We start from the raw sequence: 22,470 nt of genomic DNA on the forward strand, positions 1-22,470 counted from the left end.
CCCTCTCCGAGATGGCCATGAGAACAGAAGCTTCCATGTTAGATTAACTGCAGGTTAGCATTTCATCTAAACTGTAAGTTGTGGTTAACTAAATAAGCCAGCTTCATAACTAGTTTGTCCAGGTTCAAACAAAACAAGCTGTGATTAATCTAAAATGGAAGCAAAAGCTTCTAAACTCCTCCTTGCAGCCAGACTGGAGAAAGGGAGAGTACACAAGCCCAAAGCTCACTGCAGCTCTTTCTCATAACAATCAACTATGATTTAGAATTACATCTGAACCAGCCCTCTATGCTCCTGGCATCACCATGTTCCACCTCAGTGGACATGCTTGCGGGGGCAGGGAAATGTATGTGAGGTATATTAGGACATGAGGTATATTATGAAAGTGCTATTTCCAGCAGCAGCCTCATGTTTCTCAGGGTTTGCACATCACATTAAGTTGTCATGGGTTGTCACTATGGGTGGTTGCAGGGTACATCTGAACCCAAAGTGACATCCGAACCCAGCACAGCTTTTCTGTCATGAGTTGTTTTTTTCAAACAAGCCATCCATGGCTTGTAGTAGGGTTGCTTAGGGTGGCTTGTTTTCAGGGTGGCTTGTTGTGACATCCGAACCCAGCAGAGTCACTCCAGCATGAGTTGTTTAAAATGGGGAGAGAGCCGCCTGGCAAGAGCGGTGAAAAACCCTGCTTGCTGCTCTTCACAATCTCACTAATGATATCCATAAGAACATAAGAGCCATGCTAAATCAGACCATCTACGCCAGCATTCTGTTTACACAGTGGCCAACCAGCTGTCAACCACAAGCAGGACACAAGTGTAACAGCACCCTCCCTTCTCTATTATATCTTGAAATGATACTAGTCAATTTACTCTTCCATTTTGTTGCCTCCCTAGACACCTTTTCCCCACTTTGGGGAGATTTGCACAAATTTAACATTATTTTCCCCCCCACATACAACCTTTGGGGAGATTTGCTCACTTTTAACTTTATTTAACTTTCAGTGATATTTGCACAAATGTGGTAAAATAGAATAGTTACTGCGCTTTAGCAGTATTTGCCTTGAAATTTGCATATGTTTACCCACTCTGTCCCTGCTCTGCCTTGAAATTTGCATATGTTTAGCAATCCTGTTCACTTTTCTATAACCCTCGTGTACATCTGACAGCTAGCAACAGAGACCACTAGAGACGAGCAACAAACATGAAGGGGTGCGGAGCAGAAAGTGGCTGGCAGTTGCAGAAGAGAAGGGGTGGGTATTCTTACTTCATGAAGCAGTCTTTTGCTTCAATTACAGCAGTGCTTCCCTTGCTAGTGAAAAAAAGTGTTCACTAGCAAGGGAAGCACTGAAGCGGAAGATGAAATTGACAAGGGCATTGACAAGACAGGGATATTAATATGCTTGGCTAAATAGCAGACAGGCAGTCTTTCGCACTTGTGCAGGTCCCCGAAAAACAATTGCGAACAAGTTCCTGTGTTCATAAGGACTCAGAAAATTATTCCCTGTTTGAGATTTGATGCAAGGAGGGGAGAGTTCCACTCAGGAAGTGCTGAAATGAAGGAAGAATTGACAAGGCCACTGAGAAAAGGGAGATATGGATATGCTGGTTTCTAATTGCAGATAGGCGGTCTTGCAGTTCTTCACACTTGCGCAAGACCCCTAAAATTAAAATTAAAAGCTTGTGAACTAATTCCCACATTCATAAGGGCTCAGAAACTTAAATCCCTTTGGAGATCTAATGCAGGAGGAGGGGGGAGTTTCGTTTGTAAGCCCGCAACCCCAGCGGACCAATTGCAGAAAACATGCTGACATAGGGAGTAAAGAAACAAGAATTTCTGCCACAAAGGTACCTGGGATACATGCCGGCAGCGGCCAGGAGGACTGAGCAGGACTGAGAAAGAAACAAGCGACACCAAGCACCACGCAAGTGATCATCTGTCTAGAGTAATGGACAAGCCATCCACCCACCGTGGCTTATTCTCGGGGTGGCTTAGCGTGAAGTGTAAACTTGCCCATAGTATAGTTCCATCCTGTAATGTAACTTTATAAACCTCCACACTCGCTTGTCTGAAACTCAGCCATCTCACTCAGATTAAGAAAATATCCTTTTGTCTGACTAGCAATAAAGAAACGTTATGCAAAGCTGTTCTTGAATATTATCTTAGTTGGATCCAGTTTTGTGTTCCTATTGGACTTTACAGAATAATTGCTTTAAAAAAGTAGTGTTAAATAGTACAAGAACTCTAGCAGAGCTTTGAACTCTACAGAGCTCCCACCTCCTTTTTGTCACCCCACCCTCCATTCCACAACTAGCTCACACCATCTGCAGCCAGATGCCTCTGCTTCAAGGCAATCCTAGAGCCATATAGACTTCAGCTGCTGCTACACCAATGGTGCCTTATTGCCTTATTTAAATTGTTAATTTTTTTTAGCATGCTAGAAAGTTATACTGAATAATACATAACAGAGCTTGAAACATGTAGTTCTGAAAACTTTTTAGCTCATGTCCAACCTAACAAATTTCATAAGATGAACAAAAGAAACACCCCTGCACCAAAGGGAAGTTGAGTACACAATCTCAGCTACTTGCTGTAAACAATAAACTTGGGCAAAGCATCCCAAAGCCAGAACAGCATTTCACAAAGCAAGCAATTATACATCTTGAATATAAGTGTTGCGGTCCATTCTTCTGAAAAAGATACCCCCATCTGTGCTTTCTCGGCACCTTTCCCTAAATGCAGGAGAAAAAACCCTTCATTTTCACCAATTAATGCCATTTCACTTTTTAAAATCACATATAATGTTCTGCTGGTGGACTAAATTTCACCCTCCCTGTTCCCTCTTTTCCTCCCCCTTTAGAAATAGTTACAGTTGTTATTTAGTTGCGAAAGGTACTTGCTAAAGGTAGTTCCTATTTAATGTTTCTTCGCACCTCAGTTAATAGCCTTTTCTAGATACAATAAAATTATAGGACATCGTATTATATTCCAGCTGTACCAACAGCTAAGCAAGAGCCCATTTCTTTTCACTCAGGTTTATAGAGGCTGTTTGCACGACACCATGCCCACCATGGGTACAGTGACGCTGCAGCACATGTGGGGTGCATGCAGCAGCCATTTTGAATATGCAACACCCACTCATGGGTTGACATGTTGTGCAAACCCAGCAGGAGTGGGTTATGCAAGGATTAAACAACCCGCACATAACTCATACTCACCAGGTTCGCATGACACAACAAACCCCAAGTTTGCAACTCACTACGAGCCACAGTGTGGCATCCAAACCCAATCATAGTCCTCATATGGATGTTTAATAGTATGCTCAACATCATACTGATATTATGTAGCGTCTACCATTTTTATATGAAATATAACTACACTTTTGAACCTCTCTGAAGTTAATAAAAACAGGGATACTGCCATCAGATGATAGAGTGCACAGGTCATGGATTGTTTACCTCCACCCCACTTGCCCACTCCCAGCATATATCCCTAGAGGCTTCGTGGCAGGGCAGGCAACCATTGACAACATTTCACTACATCAACAGCCTCTTTGCCATTGGTCCACTCTTGTCAGGGAGCATCTTACACTGCACCCAGGAATGCTCGTACTGCCCCAATGAAACTCTTCCCTTGAAGCCTTGTTGACACACCCCCAGTCCAATCCACCCACTGGAGCCTTGTATGAGCACTAAAACATCCTTGCCGCCCTCGACTGGTGCTGTAAGGAGCCGTGGGAATCGATTGGTGCTGTAATGAGCTGTGGGAATCAATTGCTGCATCCCCTTTCTCCCCCTTTCCACCCCACCGCTGTGTCTTTCTTCTCGCTTGCAACGCCATGCTGGCCTGTCACTCACCTGTACAACCTCTTCCTGCTTCAATGCTTTCTTCCACCCAGCACCTCAAAGCACCCACTGCTCTGTTACTTTCCAATCTTCCAAAAAAGAAAACCCCCACGGAGAATGGTGAAGTGGGAGTGGGTGTAGGTAGCGAAGCTGCAATGTTTCTGCCACTATTCAGCTAGCACTGGAATAGGCACTGCTCCCAACTCCACTTACTGCCGTCTTCAAATTATGCACCCCCTCCTGTCTGTCTGACTCCTTTACTGTTCCAAAGCACTTGCAGGCTCCCCTCAGAGATGTTAAAGAAACACACACACACACATACACACACACACACCTGGCATGGATTACAAAAGATAATTTACTAAAAGGTTGATCAGGGCATCATAGGAGGTAGGCAACTGCTTCATTTGGCTGGGGGGGGGGGCGGAGGTACCTAATGGCTTTGCACAATGACATGCAGTACTTAGCCACAGATGACTTGTAGATAATGGTTCCAGATGAAGTAAGCTATAGCTACTCGTATTACTCATGCTTCATAATGCAATGCTGTTCCTGAGCAGAGATTTAGAGAGTGCAGGGTGGGCTGCTGGTGCTGGGGATCAATAGGGATAGCATTTTTCTCAGACCCAGGTCCAGGAAGGTGGGAGTTCCACCCCAGGAGAACATCACCCCTTGATTTGCAGATGTTGTGAAGAATGCAGCACACAATAATATCTGCTAATAAGTCTTCCTCAACAACCAGAAGTGTGTACAGAGAGCGCCATTGTGACTTTAGTCATCCAAATGCTCTCTCCACTAGTAGTGTTGCCCTGTATGCTCATCGCTGAGGTTTTTTTATTTGGGCTTTCTCTGAGTACGGTACAGTGCCATGAGCCAAGGCTGAAGCACAAAAGCCTGGTCGCCCAGGTTGAGAAGGCACACAGGGACCCTCTTTTTTTGTAATTAATTTTTATTTATTTTTTAACAACTACAGCATTAATACACAATAAGACAACTTCAGAATACATTGACTATCATCTGTCATCAATATCCTACATTACAATAGAGAGATTGCCTCACTATACTCTATTCATTTATCCTACTCCATTCATGCTCTATTATCCTAACAAATCTTTCCATTATTGACCATGAGTCTGTGGCGGTTTTAATGTTTCCTTGTGCCTAATCATATGTATTATAAACTGATGCCAAGATTAATAGAAGTCTTGTTTATAGTTAACGTTCCTGGTTGCTCTTTTGGCTTGGGTCAGCTTTTCCATAAGAGCAACTGACCAAACTCTGAGGTACCACTGCTGTAATGTGGGTTTGTGTGTTCCTTTCCAGCTGACTGCAATTTCCATCTCGGCTGCTGCCCATAAGAAAGTCAGTAGTTCTTTGTTTTGTAGTTTATCGTCTTTGTCCTCTAGGAAGCACACACCAGGAGCCACAGGCGGAAGGGGCTGTAGATCACAGTGAATGCCAACTGTGGGCACCCGAACAGGCTGTTAAAACTGACCCTAAGTGGGAGAAGGAAGCTGCTGCTGTAGCAGGGACCATACAGGTAGTACCAGTAAGTGGCTTGAGCCTGCTGTCCTGGAATACCTACTGCCAAGGCTGCTGCTAACGTTTGTAAAACATTGGTCTGTCTTTCCATTGTGGCAGTTCAGTCCAGCATGGCCCACTCAAAAGTATGATCCAAGTTGTGCGTGCTTTCACACAGAGCAGTAACTACTGACTCTCCAGAAGCGTGTATGCTCTGAGCTATGTAGTGCATCGCCCACACAGACAGGACACGATCATTCACTCTATACCCCTCATCCCTGGCATCCAGTTCCATGAAATGTTCATACGTGCGTTCACCTGACACTTTTGTGGTGTGAACCAAGTCTCTAGCAAGCTGCATGTGATCGTTTTGGCATTTTTTCCTGAAGCACGCCACTCTCAGTGCATTAGTCAGTGGTGCATCGCCTTCCACACCCTCCTCTTGCACCTCTCGCAGAGCAGTTATCTGCTCGTAGCTGCTGCTGCTCTTCAACCAGTTCTTCTATGGCCAACTGCTGCTCTCCTGCCCCAGGCAGGAATCCTGTAAAGGTGGGGTCACTATTCAGTAAACACAGCAACCAAGTCCTGTTCTAGCTGTGGCATTCCAGCACTCTCCACCCAACTCTGGGAGAAGTATCCTTTCCAGGGTGAGCCTGCTTGGGCAGAGGTGCACCTGTATGGGCGACAGAGCACATCACAAGTTCGCTGAGAGCTCATCACAAGCTATTGTGTGGCAAACAAGCTGCTGTTCCTCTTCCTGGGGCAGTTGCTACGCAGGGACCCTCAGGACCCTCAGCAGGATCTGGAACGCTAGAAAATCCCCAGGGATGTCTATCTCAGATACCATTGTCCTTGGAAAAGTGCTCCAGACCATTTCACAAATGGCACGCTCCATATCCTGCGCTTGGGAAGCAGCTGCTGATGCCCTATGACTAGTAGTGTCTGGGTTTCTTTGTAATGGTTGAAACCCACTTGGGCTGCTTCTACTGGAGAAGTAAGTGGGGCTGCTGGTCCCCAAAGCAGAAGTGGCAGCTTGTAAGGCCAGTAGTGATGAGCTTTGAAAGCAGCCACCACACTCTCTGGCTGTTGTTGCCCGAGAACTTTCAAACAAAGTAGGGGGAGGCATTCTGTGAAAGGTTCCATATGAAGCATTTGGGGGGCAAGTACAGCATCCGGCAGTCGTGAGACTGTTGCTGATGGGATGCAACACTGCTTAGGCATACTTGCAATGGGTAGACGAGCCACAGATGGGTCCCTCCCTAGGTTCATGTCCCTAGAGACATGAACCTAGGGTTCATGTCTCTCCATGAAGCATATACTTTCCTTGATGGCCCTGGTATCAGTGAGGAGGAATCCCTGGTGGGTTAAAGGCTGGGCTTCAGAGGGCTATGTCTAACACTTGATGGATGCAACAAAGGGAAGCCGCTACCAGGGCTATAACCAGGTGTTACGTCCTTCCTGTTGAGCAGAATTGTCACCAACATGTCATAAAATGACTTCTTCAGCCCATGCAGCTTTTTCCTACACTGTGCAGGACTATGCGCAAAGCTTCACACTGTCAGCTGCTTAGAAAACCATGGGAACAGTGTGTCATGCCTGATGCTTTGTAGGGCCTCCTGTGCCTCTAGACTGATCCAGAGGTCGATGAATACACTTAGTTCAGCATCAGTCCAGAACCTGGTGTGCATTCTTTGGCATTGGCCTTGCTGGGAAGATCACGCCTGAGAAGTTGCCTGTGTTAACTGTATTAACTTAGCAGCTTGTGATGCTTGTGAGGGGGACTCAACAGCAGGTGAGAATAGTGAGGCTGAGTAGTCTTCCTCAGTTCAGGACTCTAGTGAATGTGGAGTTTTCCTAGCTATCGCAGTTCTTAGCCAGATCTGGTAACGGAAAGTAACGTAAAAGTGGTTACAAAGTGAAATAAAAGTAGCTACAGAGTGGCCAAGTCCAGAGGCTGCTGTCAGCCCACCAGTTCCTACATCCAGAGAAGCAGGAGGCTTTGGGATCATCCTTAGGTTACCACTATTTTTTGTTGACTATGGGGGGATGGCAGCACAAGACTTCTCTGAGCATGGGCCACTGGGGAGAGGTGTGACACGGGTACACAAGTGGGGTTGTTTTGAGACAGTTTTTGATGCAGACACAACCAAACTTGGAAGCATAGCCATCTTCCTCCAAGGTCGCTCAGTGCAGCTAAGAGTAACTAGACCACATGAAAAAAAATATCCCACTGCTACCATGGGAAGCGCGTTCCTGAGAAGTGCCAAACTGCAGGAGGGAGCAGGGAGGCAAGATGAACCCTTTCGCAAGTGTTGCCAGACAAACTTCAATGGCTGGAAAACAGCTAGCAAGATTGCTAGGAAAGTAGAGGAGTCAGCATTTTTGCCACTCTTGCCAAACGACTCTGTAGCTTTTGGAAGCCACCTTGAGTGCCATTTTTTGGTAGAAAGGTGGGGTTCCAATCAAAGAAATAAACAAGTCGTGCAAACCTAGTTTGTACAACATGACAACCCATGGCTTTTACCTTGGATTTCTCTTGATGTGACTGCCATTGTTGTTGTTGATTTTATTGTTGGCTTTTATTATTGTTTCTATTGCTATTTTATTGTGTTTACATTTTATCGCTTTTAATACTGTAACTGTTTTTATGTATTTTTTCTGTAAGTCACCTTCGGAGGGGTTTCGTCCTGATAGGCAGCCAAAAAATATTTTAAGTAAATAAATAAATATGGCTTAAACAACCCACAGCCAACAACCCAACAACAAGCTATGGGTTCTCAGCATGGTATGTTTGTGATTAACAACCCTCACTTAAGCGACTGTGCTGGGTTCGCATGACATGACAACACATAGTAACAACTCATCATGGCTTGTTTTATCATGGGCTGTCATGGTGTGCAAGCCAGGTGACTGATATGAACATACCAAGTCATTAATCAACAGATTAATTTACAGCTACAAAGAAATCAATGGGAAGTAACAAGGAAGTCTTACAACTACTGACAATCTACCATCAATCAAGGTTGTAAGGATGAGGGCTGTAAAAATACTGTAGTATAAGATCAAATGTGTTCCAGTTTAACATTTATGAACTCTTTGGAGGCATTTATTATTTGTATATTCTGCAGTATAAACACATTACAAACTGTAAGCCTGACTTACGCTGCAATCTTATGCACACTCACCTGAGAGTATGCCCCACTAAACATAGATGGACTTCTTAGTAAACATGCAGAGGACTACACTGAATCTGCTGGTATTACATCTCATCCCTTGCTTAAGGTATTCAAGCATTTTATTTATGTTCGGTAAAACAGCACAGTAAATAGATGGCTTCAGAGACCTCTGTCATTCCTCCAAAATTTTTGAATTCAAGCACAAAAGCAAAAGTAACAAACAAAAAGTGTATACACACACGCGCGCGCGCGCACACACACACACACACACACACACAAAGGCCTTTTAAAGTCATTCATAAGATACAAGATCAAGCCAAGAAAAAACAACTGGCAATGGCTAGCTATCTCAAATCTGACAGGCTCCCTTGATGCACCCTTTATATAGGGGAAAACCCAAAGCTCTCATTAATGAGAAAATGAAAATCAATGGATGAAATGATAGTAGGCTTTTTAAAAAAACAACCCTAACTTAATATTAAGATCTAGGAACTTACTTACATAACATGCTAGTCAAAATAAAGTTCATGTTTTGTTACAACAAACCCCAGAGGCTAGTTAGTTATGCATGTCAATTAAAAGCTACAACAAGGAAAGCAACATGAGACCCAAGATGCATTAAAATCTAAGCAGGATAAATAAGGTATGAAAACATAATTTACAAGAAAACTCAGTATTTCATGATATTAATGTGTTAAAAAAAATCACACAAATAAACGTCTAGGTGTAGCTAGAAGGTATATTTAAATGGACAGCCCAATCCCACACATACCTGTAGATAACTGTGGTGCAAGCAGTGGGCTCTACTACAACAGTTACTGCAAGATTTTGTTAAAAAAAAAACCCAACAGTTTCCTCACCTGATACCCCATAACTAGGCATCTGCCTATACCACATTGAATGGCTGCTACACATTTAAAGCAGGGCAGCTACTTTCCTCACATCACATCATCCCGACTTACGTGGCTATTCAAGGTGATCATATCCTTAAAATATGGAGTTTTCTCCCTTATGTAATAATATTATGTTTGGTTAATACACTATAATAAGACATAGGCACAGAACCTTACATTATACAGTAATATATTGCTAGTTATATAATATATACCTCTCCAAGAGCTTCATAACGCTTTTGGTTCCATCTATGCAAATCTTCACGGTAGTTAAAAACAAATGGCTCTCCAGTTTTTATATGCCTTAGTTGACCCTCTACAAAAAAACACACACACACACAATATTAGATTTAAAATACAAGCTTCAGAGATAATAGTTCTCTATAAACAATAAAACTGTTTACCACACACAGACATTCTTATTTAAATAATTAGTTACTATTACACCCTCCCCATTGATGGGTTGGATCCTGTGAATTATGACCAAAAGAACTCCTAAAAAGCATCTCCTGACACACTGGAAACCCAGCTAAGGCAAGTGGGATGGGGCATGGGGTGGGCAAGCTGATCAGCCCAAACTGGACAGAACCACAGTCTGGAGAATAGGATCGTTCAGTGAGGAGAACACAGTGGGAATGTTCCTTAAAGTATGTTTCCTTCCATTTGCTGTCCTTAGAATTTAACCCTATAATGGTATTCAAAGAAAATGGACTATATTATAATGACTACATTTTTCTACATTAGATTTACATCAGTTGTAGGAAGGCCTAGAGACAATGGAACACTGCTAAGAAAAATATTTAACCTAGCAATTATTCTGCAGCATTCCTAAATTTCTGCACAAAGCTGAATTTCATATATGAAACAAGATTAAAGAAGTCACCCTATTCCCAGAATCAATGGTACACATTACAGTAATTTTAAATGCAGTAGATCTCAGACTATAGGATTGTGACCATGATACTACCCTATCAAATGGAGAACTAGTTCAGGTCAGATCTGGGAAGTCCCAAAAATGTAGCAATACTGGATTATATCAACTTTGTTGCAAGTAATAACTATTTTTCATACATTACAGTTCTATTTATGGGGTACATCTAATTACTCATAACAGGATCAAAACAGAAGCTTAATCAGTTGATAGGTCAAGGGAAATATAAAACTAGCGGTGGGAAGAATACTACCAGAAACTACGGTCTTAGACCTGGTTCGCACATGACATCCCAGAGTACAGCTTGCGTATGGGTTATTGTTGAATCATGGGTTGTTATGTATGAACCCTGCACTATGATTTAACTATGGGTTGTAGACTCATAGTTCACAATCCAACAACAAACCATGGGTTCTCTTCCTGGGTTGTTTGCGGTTAACTACCCATACTTAAGCACATATCGACAACCCAAGATTCTACAACAACAAACAATTCAATGACAACCCATACTCAGGGTTCATAGAATAGTAGGGTTGGAAGGGGCCTATAAGACCATCAAGTCCAACCCGCTGCTCAATGCAGGAATCCAAGTCAGAGCATCCCTGACAGATGGCTGTCCTGCCTCATCTTGAATGCCTCCAGTGTGGGAGAGCCCACCACCTCCATAGGTAATTGGTTCCATTGTCGTATTGCTCTAACAGTCAGGACGTTTTTCCTGAATGTTCAGCCAGAATCTGGCTTCCTGTCACTTGAGCCCATGATTCTGTGTCCTGCATTCTGGGATGATCGAGAAGAGATCCTGGCCTCTTCCTTTCAAGTACTTGAAGAGTGCTATCATATCTCCCCTCAGTTTTCTCTTCTCAAGGCTACACATGCCCAGTTCTTTCAGTCTGTTCTCATAGGGCTTTGTTTCCAGTCCCCTGATGATCTTTGTTGCCCTCCTCTCAACCTTCCCCAGCTTGTCTGCATCCTTCTTAAAGTAAGCGGTGCCCAGAACTGGACACAGTACTCCAGATGAGGCCTAACCAGTGCCGAGTAGAGGGGAACTAGTACTTCCTGGGATTTGGAAGCTATGCTTCTATGAATGCAGCCCAAAATAGCATTTGTCTTTTTTGCAGCCATATCACATTGTTCACTCATATTCAGCTTGTGATCTACAACAATTCCAAGATCCTTCTCACTTGTAATGTTGTTGAGCTACGTATCCCCCATCTTGTAACCATGCATTTGGTTTCGTTTTCCTCGGTGCAGAACTTGGCATTTATCCCTATTAAATTTCATTCTATTGTTTCCTGCCCATCATACTAGTCTATCAAGATCCCTTTGAGTTTTGTTTCTGTCTTCCAAGGTATTAGCTATCCCACCCAATTTTGTGTCATCTGCAAATTTGATCAGCATTCCCTGCACCTCCTCCTCCAAGTCATTACTAAAAAGGTTGAAGAGCACTGGACCCAGGACTGAGCCCTACGGTACCCTGCTTGTTACCTCTCCCCGGTTTGAGAAGATCCTATGATAAGCCCTCTTTGAGTCCGATTCTGTAGCCAACTGTGGAGCCACCTGATAGTTGTTTCATCTAGCCCACTTTGAGCTAGTTTGCTCATCAGGATATCATGGGACACTTTGTCGAAAGCTTTGCTGAAGTTGAGGTATATTATGCCCACAGCATTCCCACAGTCCACAAGGGAGGTTACCTGATCAAAAAATGAGATCAGATCTGGCAGGATTTGTTCTTGACAAATCGATGTTGGCTTTGACTAATCACTGGGTTGTCACTGACTAGGTTTGGACGATCAGCAGAAGAAAAGCCACTGTGCAGCCACTGTGGCTTCTTTTCTCCCCCTGCATATGCTGCTTGCACACCTGCCATTTCCCTAATTACCCTCACCACACCTTGTCTGAACTTGGCAATGTGCATGGTGGGGGTGGCTTCCAAACCACCCATAACCCCTATAACAAGCCATGGGTTGCAGGGTGGTTTGAAAGCCACCCCTGCCACGCACCTCACTGGGTTCGGACAACATGACAACCCATGCCACAGCAAAAGTAATTAGGGAAATGGCAGGCACACAAGCAGCACACGTAGGGCAGGAAAAAGAAGCCACTGTGGCTTCTTCTCCCTGGTGATTATCCGAACCTGGCCATTATGTGCGAACCAGGCCTTAGTCCAAAGTTTGCTCCAAAATCAAACAAAAAAACTAATTATTTTGTTCAAAATATAGTTAACAATTTAGTAAAATTAGATAAGTAATTAAAAGACAATCCAAGACTATTATCCCCAAAGCTCGAAATATCTAAATGTAAAAGCAGGGTTAAAGTTAATAGAAATTATCTTCAGTGGAAAAAGATAAAGCTTAATTATCTTTTCTTTGCCAAAGCAAAGATGCATAGTTTTGTAGTGAAGTCTTTTTTTTTGTAAGAACAGCATTTCCTTGAAAAAACACTGAAGCCTCAAAATAAAAAATGAGAACTTTATGCTATCTGCAGTATCTCTGCTTGTGAATATACTAATTAAACAAAAATAGTTTAGCTTCCTCAGCCCTGACATTACCTTCATTTCAGAGTGCTTTTCCCAATTACTAACTTCCAGGAGAATGTTCCTCCCCAACTTCATATCCAATATCTCAGGTCCCAATATCCCTTTCTTCATGGCATAATTATACTCTGTTTCTTCCAAGGCTTCTAATTTTTAAAGTTTTATACTTGGTTCCTATGCTCATTTTTAAGGCTGGTTACTGGTGAAGTTCCTCTCTCCCTAAGGAAATCATAGATATTGTCTAGTAAGAGTTGTAGTATATTTCAAGTGCTCTTAAGCTTCATGGAAACACCAGCTGCTAAAATTTAAATATTGCTTTGCAAATAAGAATAAAAGGCACACCTTCTCTCCAAATCCTGAAACATTAGCGACATGAAAATGCATTAGTGCATATGTAAAAAAATTCCAGCCAACCATGCCAATCTGAAGGCTCTAGGATCAAGAAGGTATTCAATACCTCCTTAACAATGCCACGCAAATATTAGAATGATGGAACAATACTACTTCAATATCATACATCCATATTCAGATTTCAGCTCATCTTCTTTTAGCAATCATATGTGTACTATTAAATGTGCAGTGTAGAAAGGAGACAGATCGTACTATTCTAAAAATAAGAATACGAAGAGTAAGAATTGAACTGCTCCTTTGAAAGAGCATCACTTTCATTACATTTTTAGTTTCTAACTACCTTCCTATGAAAGCCATCAGGGTATTAAAAAGCTAGGTGTTGCATAAATGACATTTATAGAAAAACGTCCCCCCATAAAACTCAAAAGTACAAGATAACATTAAGAAACTAACATTTTTTTATACAGAGTACAAAAGCTACTTCATACCAGGAGTGATACACACCCCTTGATATGCCGTCTCTTGCAGATCAGATATTTATAAGGAGCAAATGCAAAGGACGTTAAGGCTGTACACAACCTTTATTCTTATTATTAGACCAGCTGTTATTATCAGGTGTTGGTAGCTAGCTGGGTAGCAATGGTTATGAAAGTTTCACTTTTACATGTAGAAATAAGGTATCTAGAGGAAAATGTACAACAGTCTTTTTCAGATTTCACCTGGCAATAATTACAGTAAGCTATCCCCATGGTATGAAGACATGTGCTTGGTACAAAGCTGCCCCACAGAAACTATACAGGCGCTTCAGCAAGAGTAGCCTAGCTCCTGAAAGGAGTAGGTCTCTCAGTGAACATTACATCAGTGTTCCATTTCTACACTCCATGCTGTCATCCAGCTGCAACAGATAACACTAATTTTGAAATGACATGGGAGCTACGTAACCTACATACTGTACATCACCTACGCTCACTGCTATCTCCTTGGGAAACTCTTATGAGTCCCATATATCTGCAGCATTGAGAAGCTCAGTGACAAACTACACGTTACATTAGAAGCATTTTTAGAAATGCTTAGAATTGGGCAGATCTCTTTCTTTAGAAAAAGCAGCTCTGGGGACCATCACTCTGGATCAGGACTGCTGAGGGCTTAAACCCTCCCCTCACACCTTCTTGTCGACATGCACACACCCTGAAGGTACCTCTCTACTTTCACAGGAAGATACTTAGAAACTAAATTGTACAGTGCAATTTTACAATATTTGCTCAGAAATAAAACCCACTGTGTTCAACAGGGCTTACTCTCTAGTAAGTGGGTTTAGGATTGCAACCCTCATCTTGAAACTCGTTTACTGCATGATATCTCAAGCCTTGGAAAGGAGAAACCCCTGTGGTATTAGAGATTGTATTTGAAAACATGCAGAGTTGCTTTTGAACTAGCTCACAGACTGTACAGTTCTCACACGCATAAGGAAAGCATTCAGGGGGTGAGCAGCTTCTTCTAATATTGTATAAGCCACTTATACAATATTAAGTATAAGTGGTATATAAATATTATAAACAAACAAGCCCCTTTAGGGCTTGCTGACAAATGCAATATGTTTCCCAGGCATACCCTTTTAGGGCTTCCTTGGCTGAAGTTGTTTCCTAATTAACTAACCATCAGGGAGCTGAAAAATCCCAGGACACCTCCTTAAGAACCCATGTAGACAAGGAGAACGCACATGTAAGGCAGAAGACTCTCTCGATGGGGTAAGAGCCTTTTAGACTAGCTCAGGGACTGGACAGTTCTGTCAGGCTTGAAGCTAGGGAACTTTCCTGAGCCAGGCTCTTTGGAGCTAGCTAGCTTAGATTGCAGAACTCCCCTTCAAAGTCAGACAGTTCTTGACAGACATCATCCAAGCTTTCATTAGTTTCTTAAAACAATGCAGCACTCCTCTTTAAAAAAAATCTAGAACTTTCAGTAAACTGGTCTTGGGGTATGTTTTGTATTTTTAAATCAGGGATGGGAAATATGTGGCCCCAGGGCCACATGTGGCCCACCCCCATGGCCTCAAGTGTGGCTCCCACTGCCATGTGTCAGCACCCAAAAACAACTGGAAGTTTTCTTCTGGAATTCAGCAGCAAAGTGCTATAGATACTCAAAACTGCCCAATTTAGCTTGTTTTCAAGTGAAATATGGCTTCCTTGAATCTCTGTATTGGTTTGCTGCTGAATTTCATTAGCGAACAGCTGGTTTTGATACTGCCACACTGGCAGCATGGGAACTGGAGGAGTGCAGCCCCTGGGGTGCAAGATATCCAGAAGCTGGAAATTAGTCCCCGGACCACCCAAAGTTGCCCATCCATGTTTTAAGAAGTTAAAAATATATTCAAAACACCCATTGTTGAACATGGCCACAAAACAGCTAAGTTTAAACAAAGATATCTACCAGAAACTCTGCAGGACATGCACAAAATGTAAGATGACATTCATAAGTACACTGCCTTTCATAGTGTTCTAAAAATCTGGCTATGTATAGGATCCAATACCAAGTATGACATAAACCATTTAGAATTTGCCTTCCAGAGGTAGATCTGAGATTTACATGCTTAGCACTCTTAAGGAGTATGCAGCATCATAAATTGCCTTTACCCCAGAACAAAATAGATTAATTTGATCCAACAATTATCTTGACTTTCAAGGGCTTCCTCATTCAATTCAGCTGCATGTGTGCAAAGATAGACATTTTGCTATTTCAATGCAATTTTGAAGACAAATCTCATTAAAATCAACAAGATTTGCTTTCAATACGTGTTTAGGATCACAGCAAAATACTGTGATCCTGAATATATTACATAATAATGACTACATGAGTTAACTATTGACCCAGTATGTAGCTGCTGTGAAAAAGGGCAAAAAATGGGCATAATTAGAAAAGGAATTTAAATGAAACTGCCAGTACCTTACTACCCTTAGACAAGTCTATGGTGTGACCACACTTGGAACACAGTGTACAGTTCTCATCACCACACCAAAAAAAGATATTGTTGAAAATTGTAGAGTTGGAAAAGTTAGAGAAAAGGGCAACCAAAATTGTCCAGGAGCAGCAGAAACTCCCCTATGAGGAAAGGTTACAATGTCTGGGGCCATTTAGCTTAAGAGATGTGACAGAGGTGTCCAAAATTATGCGTGGTGTGGAGAAAACTCCCATATAATACTAGACCCAAGGTTATCCAATGAAGTTGAATGGTGGGAAATTCAGGGGACAGATAAAAGGAAGTATGTCTTCACACAATACACAGTAAAATTATGGAATTCATTACCACAAAATATAGACATGGCTACAAATTTAGATCACTTTAGAAGGGAATTAGACAAATTCATGGAGGATAAGGTTATCGATGGCTAGCAGTCCTGATGGCTATATGCTACCTCCATTATCAGAGGCAATACACCTATGTACACCAGTTGCTGGGGAACATGAGTGGGAGGGTGCTGTAGTCCTACTTGCAGGTTTCCCACAGGCAACTGGTTGGCCAGTGTGTGAGCAGAATGCTGGACTAGATAGGCCTTTGGGCTGATTCAGCATGGTTCTTCTTACATTTTGGATCTACTTGACTATTCCAGATTACTACTTTAGTTACATTGTTTAAATAGTTACACACAAAGACTCAAGAGCAACCTATGAATCAAAGTTCTGGAAAAAATATTAATATTTTATTACTTCAAAGTGAGTTCTTCTTACCGCATACATTACTTACTTTCATTAAAAGCATATTCAAATCCTTCAAGAGTATCAGGAAACTCAAGAGGTGGCTCATCTTTTTTCATCAGTTCATCCAAGTCTATTCTAGACAGTAAGTCTGGAAAAAAAGGTGGAGAAGATTGTCTTTTTGTAGACCTCAAATTACTGTTAAGAAAAAATGTCTTCTAGATTACATTGAAAGAAGAGTGCTAATGTTAGAGCTCCATGATCTTTTCACTAACACATCCTTTCAGATCAAGCTGGCCAATTATTAATTTATCCCAAACAGCAAGGTTCTATTTACACAGGAGATCATTTGAGCATAACAAGCAAGACCTGCAACAAAATGTTGCAGTGTATCATCCACCCTAACAAGAGTGCTCTTGTTCAAGATTCCAGCCAGCTGTGCCTTCCTCCAAGATACTATAAACTGAAAGGGACTGAAGCAGGCTATCACACTTGCCTCCCTCAGGTTTCGTTTGGAATAGACGTTCAATATTCTGTGGCTACTGAGCACACTCAGACCTCATTGGGCAGTTTTAGGGGAGTTATCCCTTTAGGCGTTTAAAAGATTTTTTGACCAGCAAACACTGGAGTTCCCCAAACATGCTCATATCTCTTGCCTGTTTCCAGAGGCCTGGCATGGCTCCATTTCCGTCAGCACTTACCACTCAAGTTTACTATAAGAGGGAGTGATAACGCAATATGAAGGGTACCAGAGGACACCAAAAATACTTTTGAATTCAGTTTATTAACAACCTGGGTTGATCTAGCATCATGATACTCCAAGTGGAGGCTACCACTTGTGGAATGTGACTTCCGCATCCTCTCCTTTCACCTGCAGCCCCCCTCCTCCTCTGGAGAGTCCCTCAACCCTGTAAAAGGCATGGGAAACATGGGAAAGGAGAGGATGCAGAAGTCTCATCCTGCAAGTGGTCATTACTGCTTGCAGTATCATGATGCTGGATCTAACCCGCTATCTAACTTTTCATTTCTACTTTTCTTTTCAATTTCAAAATCCAGACAATACCGTTTTCTACTTTGCTGAAAGGCATAAGGCAACTTTCCCCAACATGGTGTCCTCCAGATGTTTTGGATATTATCTCCCATCAGTCCTTGCCAACATGACAAATGGTCTAATGACAAATGGTCAGGAATGCTGAGAGTTGTAGTCCAAAACATTTGGAGGGCACCAGGTCAGGGAAGGTTGGCATGTGGTAAAGTCTGAAATGTTTTATGAGACATTTTTCTTATTTTTACAGGAAAGAGCCAGAGCTTTTGTCACTGAGATGTTTACAGAGCAATACTATCCCCAACTTAACACCTACGGGAGACTAATTTTTTCTGTGCTGGCAGAAGTAGTAGCTATAGAGTGAGTTTACACCACAGGTACATACTGCTGGCATAACCAAGCTGGAAAGCCATTGTCAGAGCAAAGAGAAAATGTATGTAGGCTAGGGGATGTGGCGGGAGACAAGTGTGGCTCAGTTCAAATCTTATGCTTACTCAGGTCCTGCCGTCCCATCCCCCCCTCCAAATGGCATAACATTATGCCAGCAAGAGAGTTAAAAAAAAGTCCAGCCCACTCTGTGGGCAGGAGACCTACATGTAGAATCCATCAGCTGTGAATGTGCCTAATGATAAAATGGGACCTTTTTATCCAGATAAGCATTCTTGAGATTTTGAGATCTAAAAAGAGTCTTCAAAATAGTTCTAGTTCCCATATTATGAGTGTGAATTCAACCAAATGGTACAAAATTTCACAAACAGAGGGGATCCCCCCCAAAAAACATTTTAGAATTTTGACACATAGTATAAATGTAAAAGGTAACCATATGTTTATAACAAAAGCAGACAGGTTGCTTACCTGAAACTGTAGTTCTTTGGGTGGTCATCTGGGCATCGCACATATGAGCTCTGCGCCTGCATGGAGCCCCATTTCGGGAAACTTCTGTAACTGCAGATTTTTTGGTGTGAACCTTCCCCAGTGGCCCGATGTGCATGTCCCCAGTGGGTTCCCGCCTATTCCTTCAGTTCCTTGAGACAAAACACTGTAGCCTCTGAACCAAGAGAAGCCCTCAGTATCAACCTTGAGATCAACATTGACACCAACGTGGGGACGGTAGGTGAGTTGTGGGAATACACAGATGACCACTCAAAGAACTAGTTATAGGTATACAACTTGTCTTTCTTCTTCGTGGTATATGAGCATCACACATCGGTGAGTAGCAAGGTCGGTATCCTATTGTAACACAGTGGACAGAACAGCATGTCTAAATGAGCAGTCAGCTTTAGCCCGTACATCCAGTTGGTAGTGGAAAATGAATGTCAGAGGTTTCAACCAGGTTGCAGATCAACAGAGTTCTGGAATGGAATTGCATGAGTTGAGTGAGGTCGAAGTGGGGCAGACAGTTTAAGACCAATGAGCTCATACATTACCAGTATCATCTGAACAACCCATGAAGCAAAACATTGTGGGGAGATGGAAGTTCTTGCCAGCTGAACAGCCATGGAGACTGCCTGAAAGACTCAGTCCCAGACTTATAAAAAGCTAGCGGCCAATGAACATCAAGAGGGTGAAACATCAACTCAAGCGGAATGGAAGGTGAAGAAAAGACAGCAGGAAGAATTACATTCTGAATGAGGTGAAACTCTGATAGCACTTTAGGCAGAAAACTGACATCTGGACCAAGGACCACCTTATCATTTATTTCATTTTATTTCTATATCGCCCAATAGTCAAAGCTCTCTGGATGGTTTACAAAGATTAAATGCTTTAAAATACATTATAAACATAGAACACACATATATTTAAAGCAATTTTAAACATCAACAATAAGAAGAATCCAGGACTTTATTAAAACCTCATCACATGCTACCAAATGTATAAAAGAGGAAGGTCTTAACCCGGCACCAAAAAAATAACAATGTTGGCGCCAGGGACCTCATCAGGGAGATCGTTCCACAATTGGGGGGCCACCACTGAGAAGGTCCTCTCCCTTGTTGTCACCTTCTGAGTCTCCCTCAGAGGAGGCACCTGGAGGAGGATCTTAGATGCTGAACGGAGGTTCATGCCAGGAGAGATGCTCCATCAGGTATTGCAGTCCCGAGCCTTGTAAGGCTTTATAGGTCAAAACCTTGAATCGGACTTGGAAACATATCAGACCCAAGTGGAAGCAAGCCAGAATCAGTGTTATACGTTTGGACCTTCTTGGCCCTGTTATCAATCTGGCCACCAGATTTTGCATAAGCTGCAGCTTCCGAACCATCTTCAAAGGCAGCCCCAGATAGAGTGCATTGCAGTAATATAACTTGGAGGCTACCAGAGCATAGACAACTGAAGCCAGGTTACCCCTGTCCAGATAGCTGGGCCACCAACCAAAGTTGTTGTTGTCATTATTTTTTTATATCTTGCCTTTTCCCCCAATGCTGGCAGCTTTACAACATTAAAAAATTGTACAGTTAAAACATATAGTTAAAAATATAATTAAGTCATCGATAATATTAAAACTGTATAAAATATCAGAATTTTAAAAGACAATAATATAAACAATAGTACCAATCCATCATATTCTCATGAGTCCAGACTAGCTATCCCCAAAGGCCTGACGGAACAAAAAAGTTTTTGCCTGCCTGTGGAAACATACCAAGGAGGGTGCCACTCTCAGCCCCCTGGGAAGGGGGTTCCAGAGCCTTGGGGCAGCCACTGATAAGGCTCTCTCCCACATTCCCACCAGGTGAGCCTGTGATCGTGGTGGGACCATGAGAAGGGCCTCCCCTGAAGATCTCAGGGCACGAGGAGCTCATACAGGAGAATACAGTCTTTCAGATAACATGGACCTGAGCCATACAGGACTCCATAGGTCATGACCAGCACTTTGAATTGTGCCAAGAAACAGACTGGGAACCAGTGAAGCGTTTTTAGCAGGGGAATTGTATGCTCCCTGTAGCCAGCCCCAGTCAACAGTTTGGCAGCGGCTCTTTGAACCAGGTGAAGTTTCTGAACACTCTTCAGAGGCAGCCCTACGTAAAGCATGTTACAGTAATTCAAATGGGATGTAACTAAGGCATGTGTCACTGTGGCCAAGTTAGACATCTCAAGGAACAGGCGCGACTGGTGCACTAGTTTGGTGCGCCGTGCATAAGCTTTGCCTTCATCCAGTCCATTACTGCTAACAGACACCAGTTTAGCACCACAACAGCTTCCTTGGAATTAGATGCAAAGGAAAAGTAGTTGGGTGTCATTGGTTGGTAGAAAGTACTCCATGCCACTAAGACCACCTGTGCCTCAAATCAGCTTAAAATTAGTAAGTTTTTCTGGGTCCAGGGAAGGTTTCTTCAGCAGTGGCATCACCACTGCCTCTTTCAAGTAGCCCGGGACCACTCCTTCTTGCAAGAAGGCATTAACCACTTCCCTAGTCCAGCCAGCTGTTCCCTCCCTGCAGGTTTTTATAAGCCAAGAGAGGCAAGGATCCAATACAGAAATGGTTGCACAAACCTGTCCAAGCACCTTGTCAACATCCTCAAGTTGTATCAACAGCGTCAACTTGCTGCCTTCCTTGCTGCTGTTCCTGCAGCCTTCTCCATCTCATGTCCTGACCAACGACATGTTCCTTTCAGGATGGGGTGCCTGCTGCAGGCTGTTGACAGTGGCAGGCTACAGAGGCCACGAGATATATCAATCTGCTAGAGTTGATGGCCGTCAGAGTGCAGTTAGACTCAGAGATCAGATGGGCACTCCTTCTAAAGGACTTGGGCTCAGTCCTTAATTGCTGTAGCAAAGGAAATGATTAATGATGAAGATACCATGATGCTAACCCCTGAGCGGATCTTCCGAACTGCATGGTCTCCTGTGAGGCATATCCCAATCAGACTACTTATCCTATTCAGAAAATGGTAATCAGGACCAATGCTTGGTCTGCTTGTAGAATGTAGGGCACGTTTACTCCATATCAAATAGCTGGAAAACATAGGAGTCCCAAGATGCAGCACCCCTCGGAAATGGCTGCCCATATTAAGGGAATCAATCTTGACAATCAGTCATTGGTTGAGTCAGCTGCAATGTTGGACAGGTATCTCTGACCTCACCCTCCAATGTAGATGCAAACAGGATTGGGTCTTATATTGGTACCATAATAGCCGACGCCTACTGTATGAGAAAATTCATTAATAGCAGCAGAGTGAGGACTCATACTGGTGTGGTCGATACAGACTGTCTCAATACCAGTTAGCCGCTGTCTTAGTGTCTTTCTTTTTCTTCTTCTTCGGTTCCAAACAAGATTTTTGAGTTCCGGCCATTTTTTACAATTTCTTTGCCAAAGATATTGACAATGGCCACCCAGGTGTGGGTGGGTCAGATTGACTCTGTGACCACCCAGTTGTGGGTACGTCATTTAAGCCCATAGCCAGAGTCCGAGTGGGTGGCAAGGCAGACCCCGACACTTGCATGGCTAGGATGCCGATTTCGACAGAACCTCTGGTGGGTCAGGTGAAGCCT

At 42.8% G+C, this 22,470-nt stretch overlaps 1 protein-coding gene across 38 annotated transcripts in view; it reads right to left on the minus strand.

The window, feature by feature from the left end:
• Nucleotides 1-22,470, minus strand: part of ARB2A (ARB2 cotranscriptional regulator A) — a 362,761-nt gene that overhangs the window by 322,075 nt on the left and 18,216 nt on the right. For 16 of the 38 annotated variants that reach the window (XM_084833676.1, XM_084833666.1, XM_084833655.1 and 13 more), the window contains exons 3-4: nt 16,990-17,091; nt 9,651-9,751 (exon numbers count right to left, since the gene is read on the minus strand). In XM_084833676.1, coding sequence (XP_084689802.1) covers nt 9,651-9,751; nt 16,990-17,091 — 203 coding nt within the window. Of the gene's footprint in view, nt 1-9,650; nt 9,752-16,989; nt 17,092-18,840; nt 19,338-21,471; nt 21,746-22,470 lie in introns of all 38 variants that reach the window. The other 22 variants (XR_014787657.1, XM_084833662.1, XM_084833673.1 and 19 more) reach the window with 3 other exon arrangements.

This window comes from Heloderma suspectum, chromosome 2, assembly GCF_057233095.1.
Source record: "Heloderma suspectum isolate Gila_16-S chromosome 2, 16-S_ref, whole genome shotgun sequence".
Classification (NCBI taxonomy): domain Eukaryota; kingdom Metazoa; phylum Chordata; class Lepidosauria; order Squamata; family Helodermatidae; genus Heloderma; species Heloderma suspectum.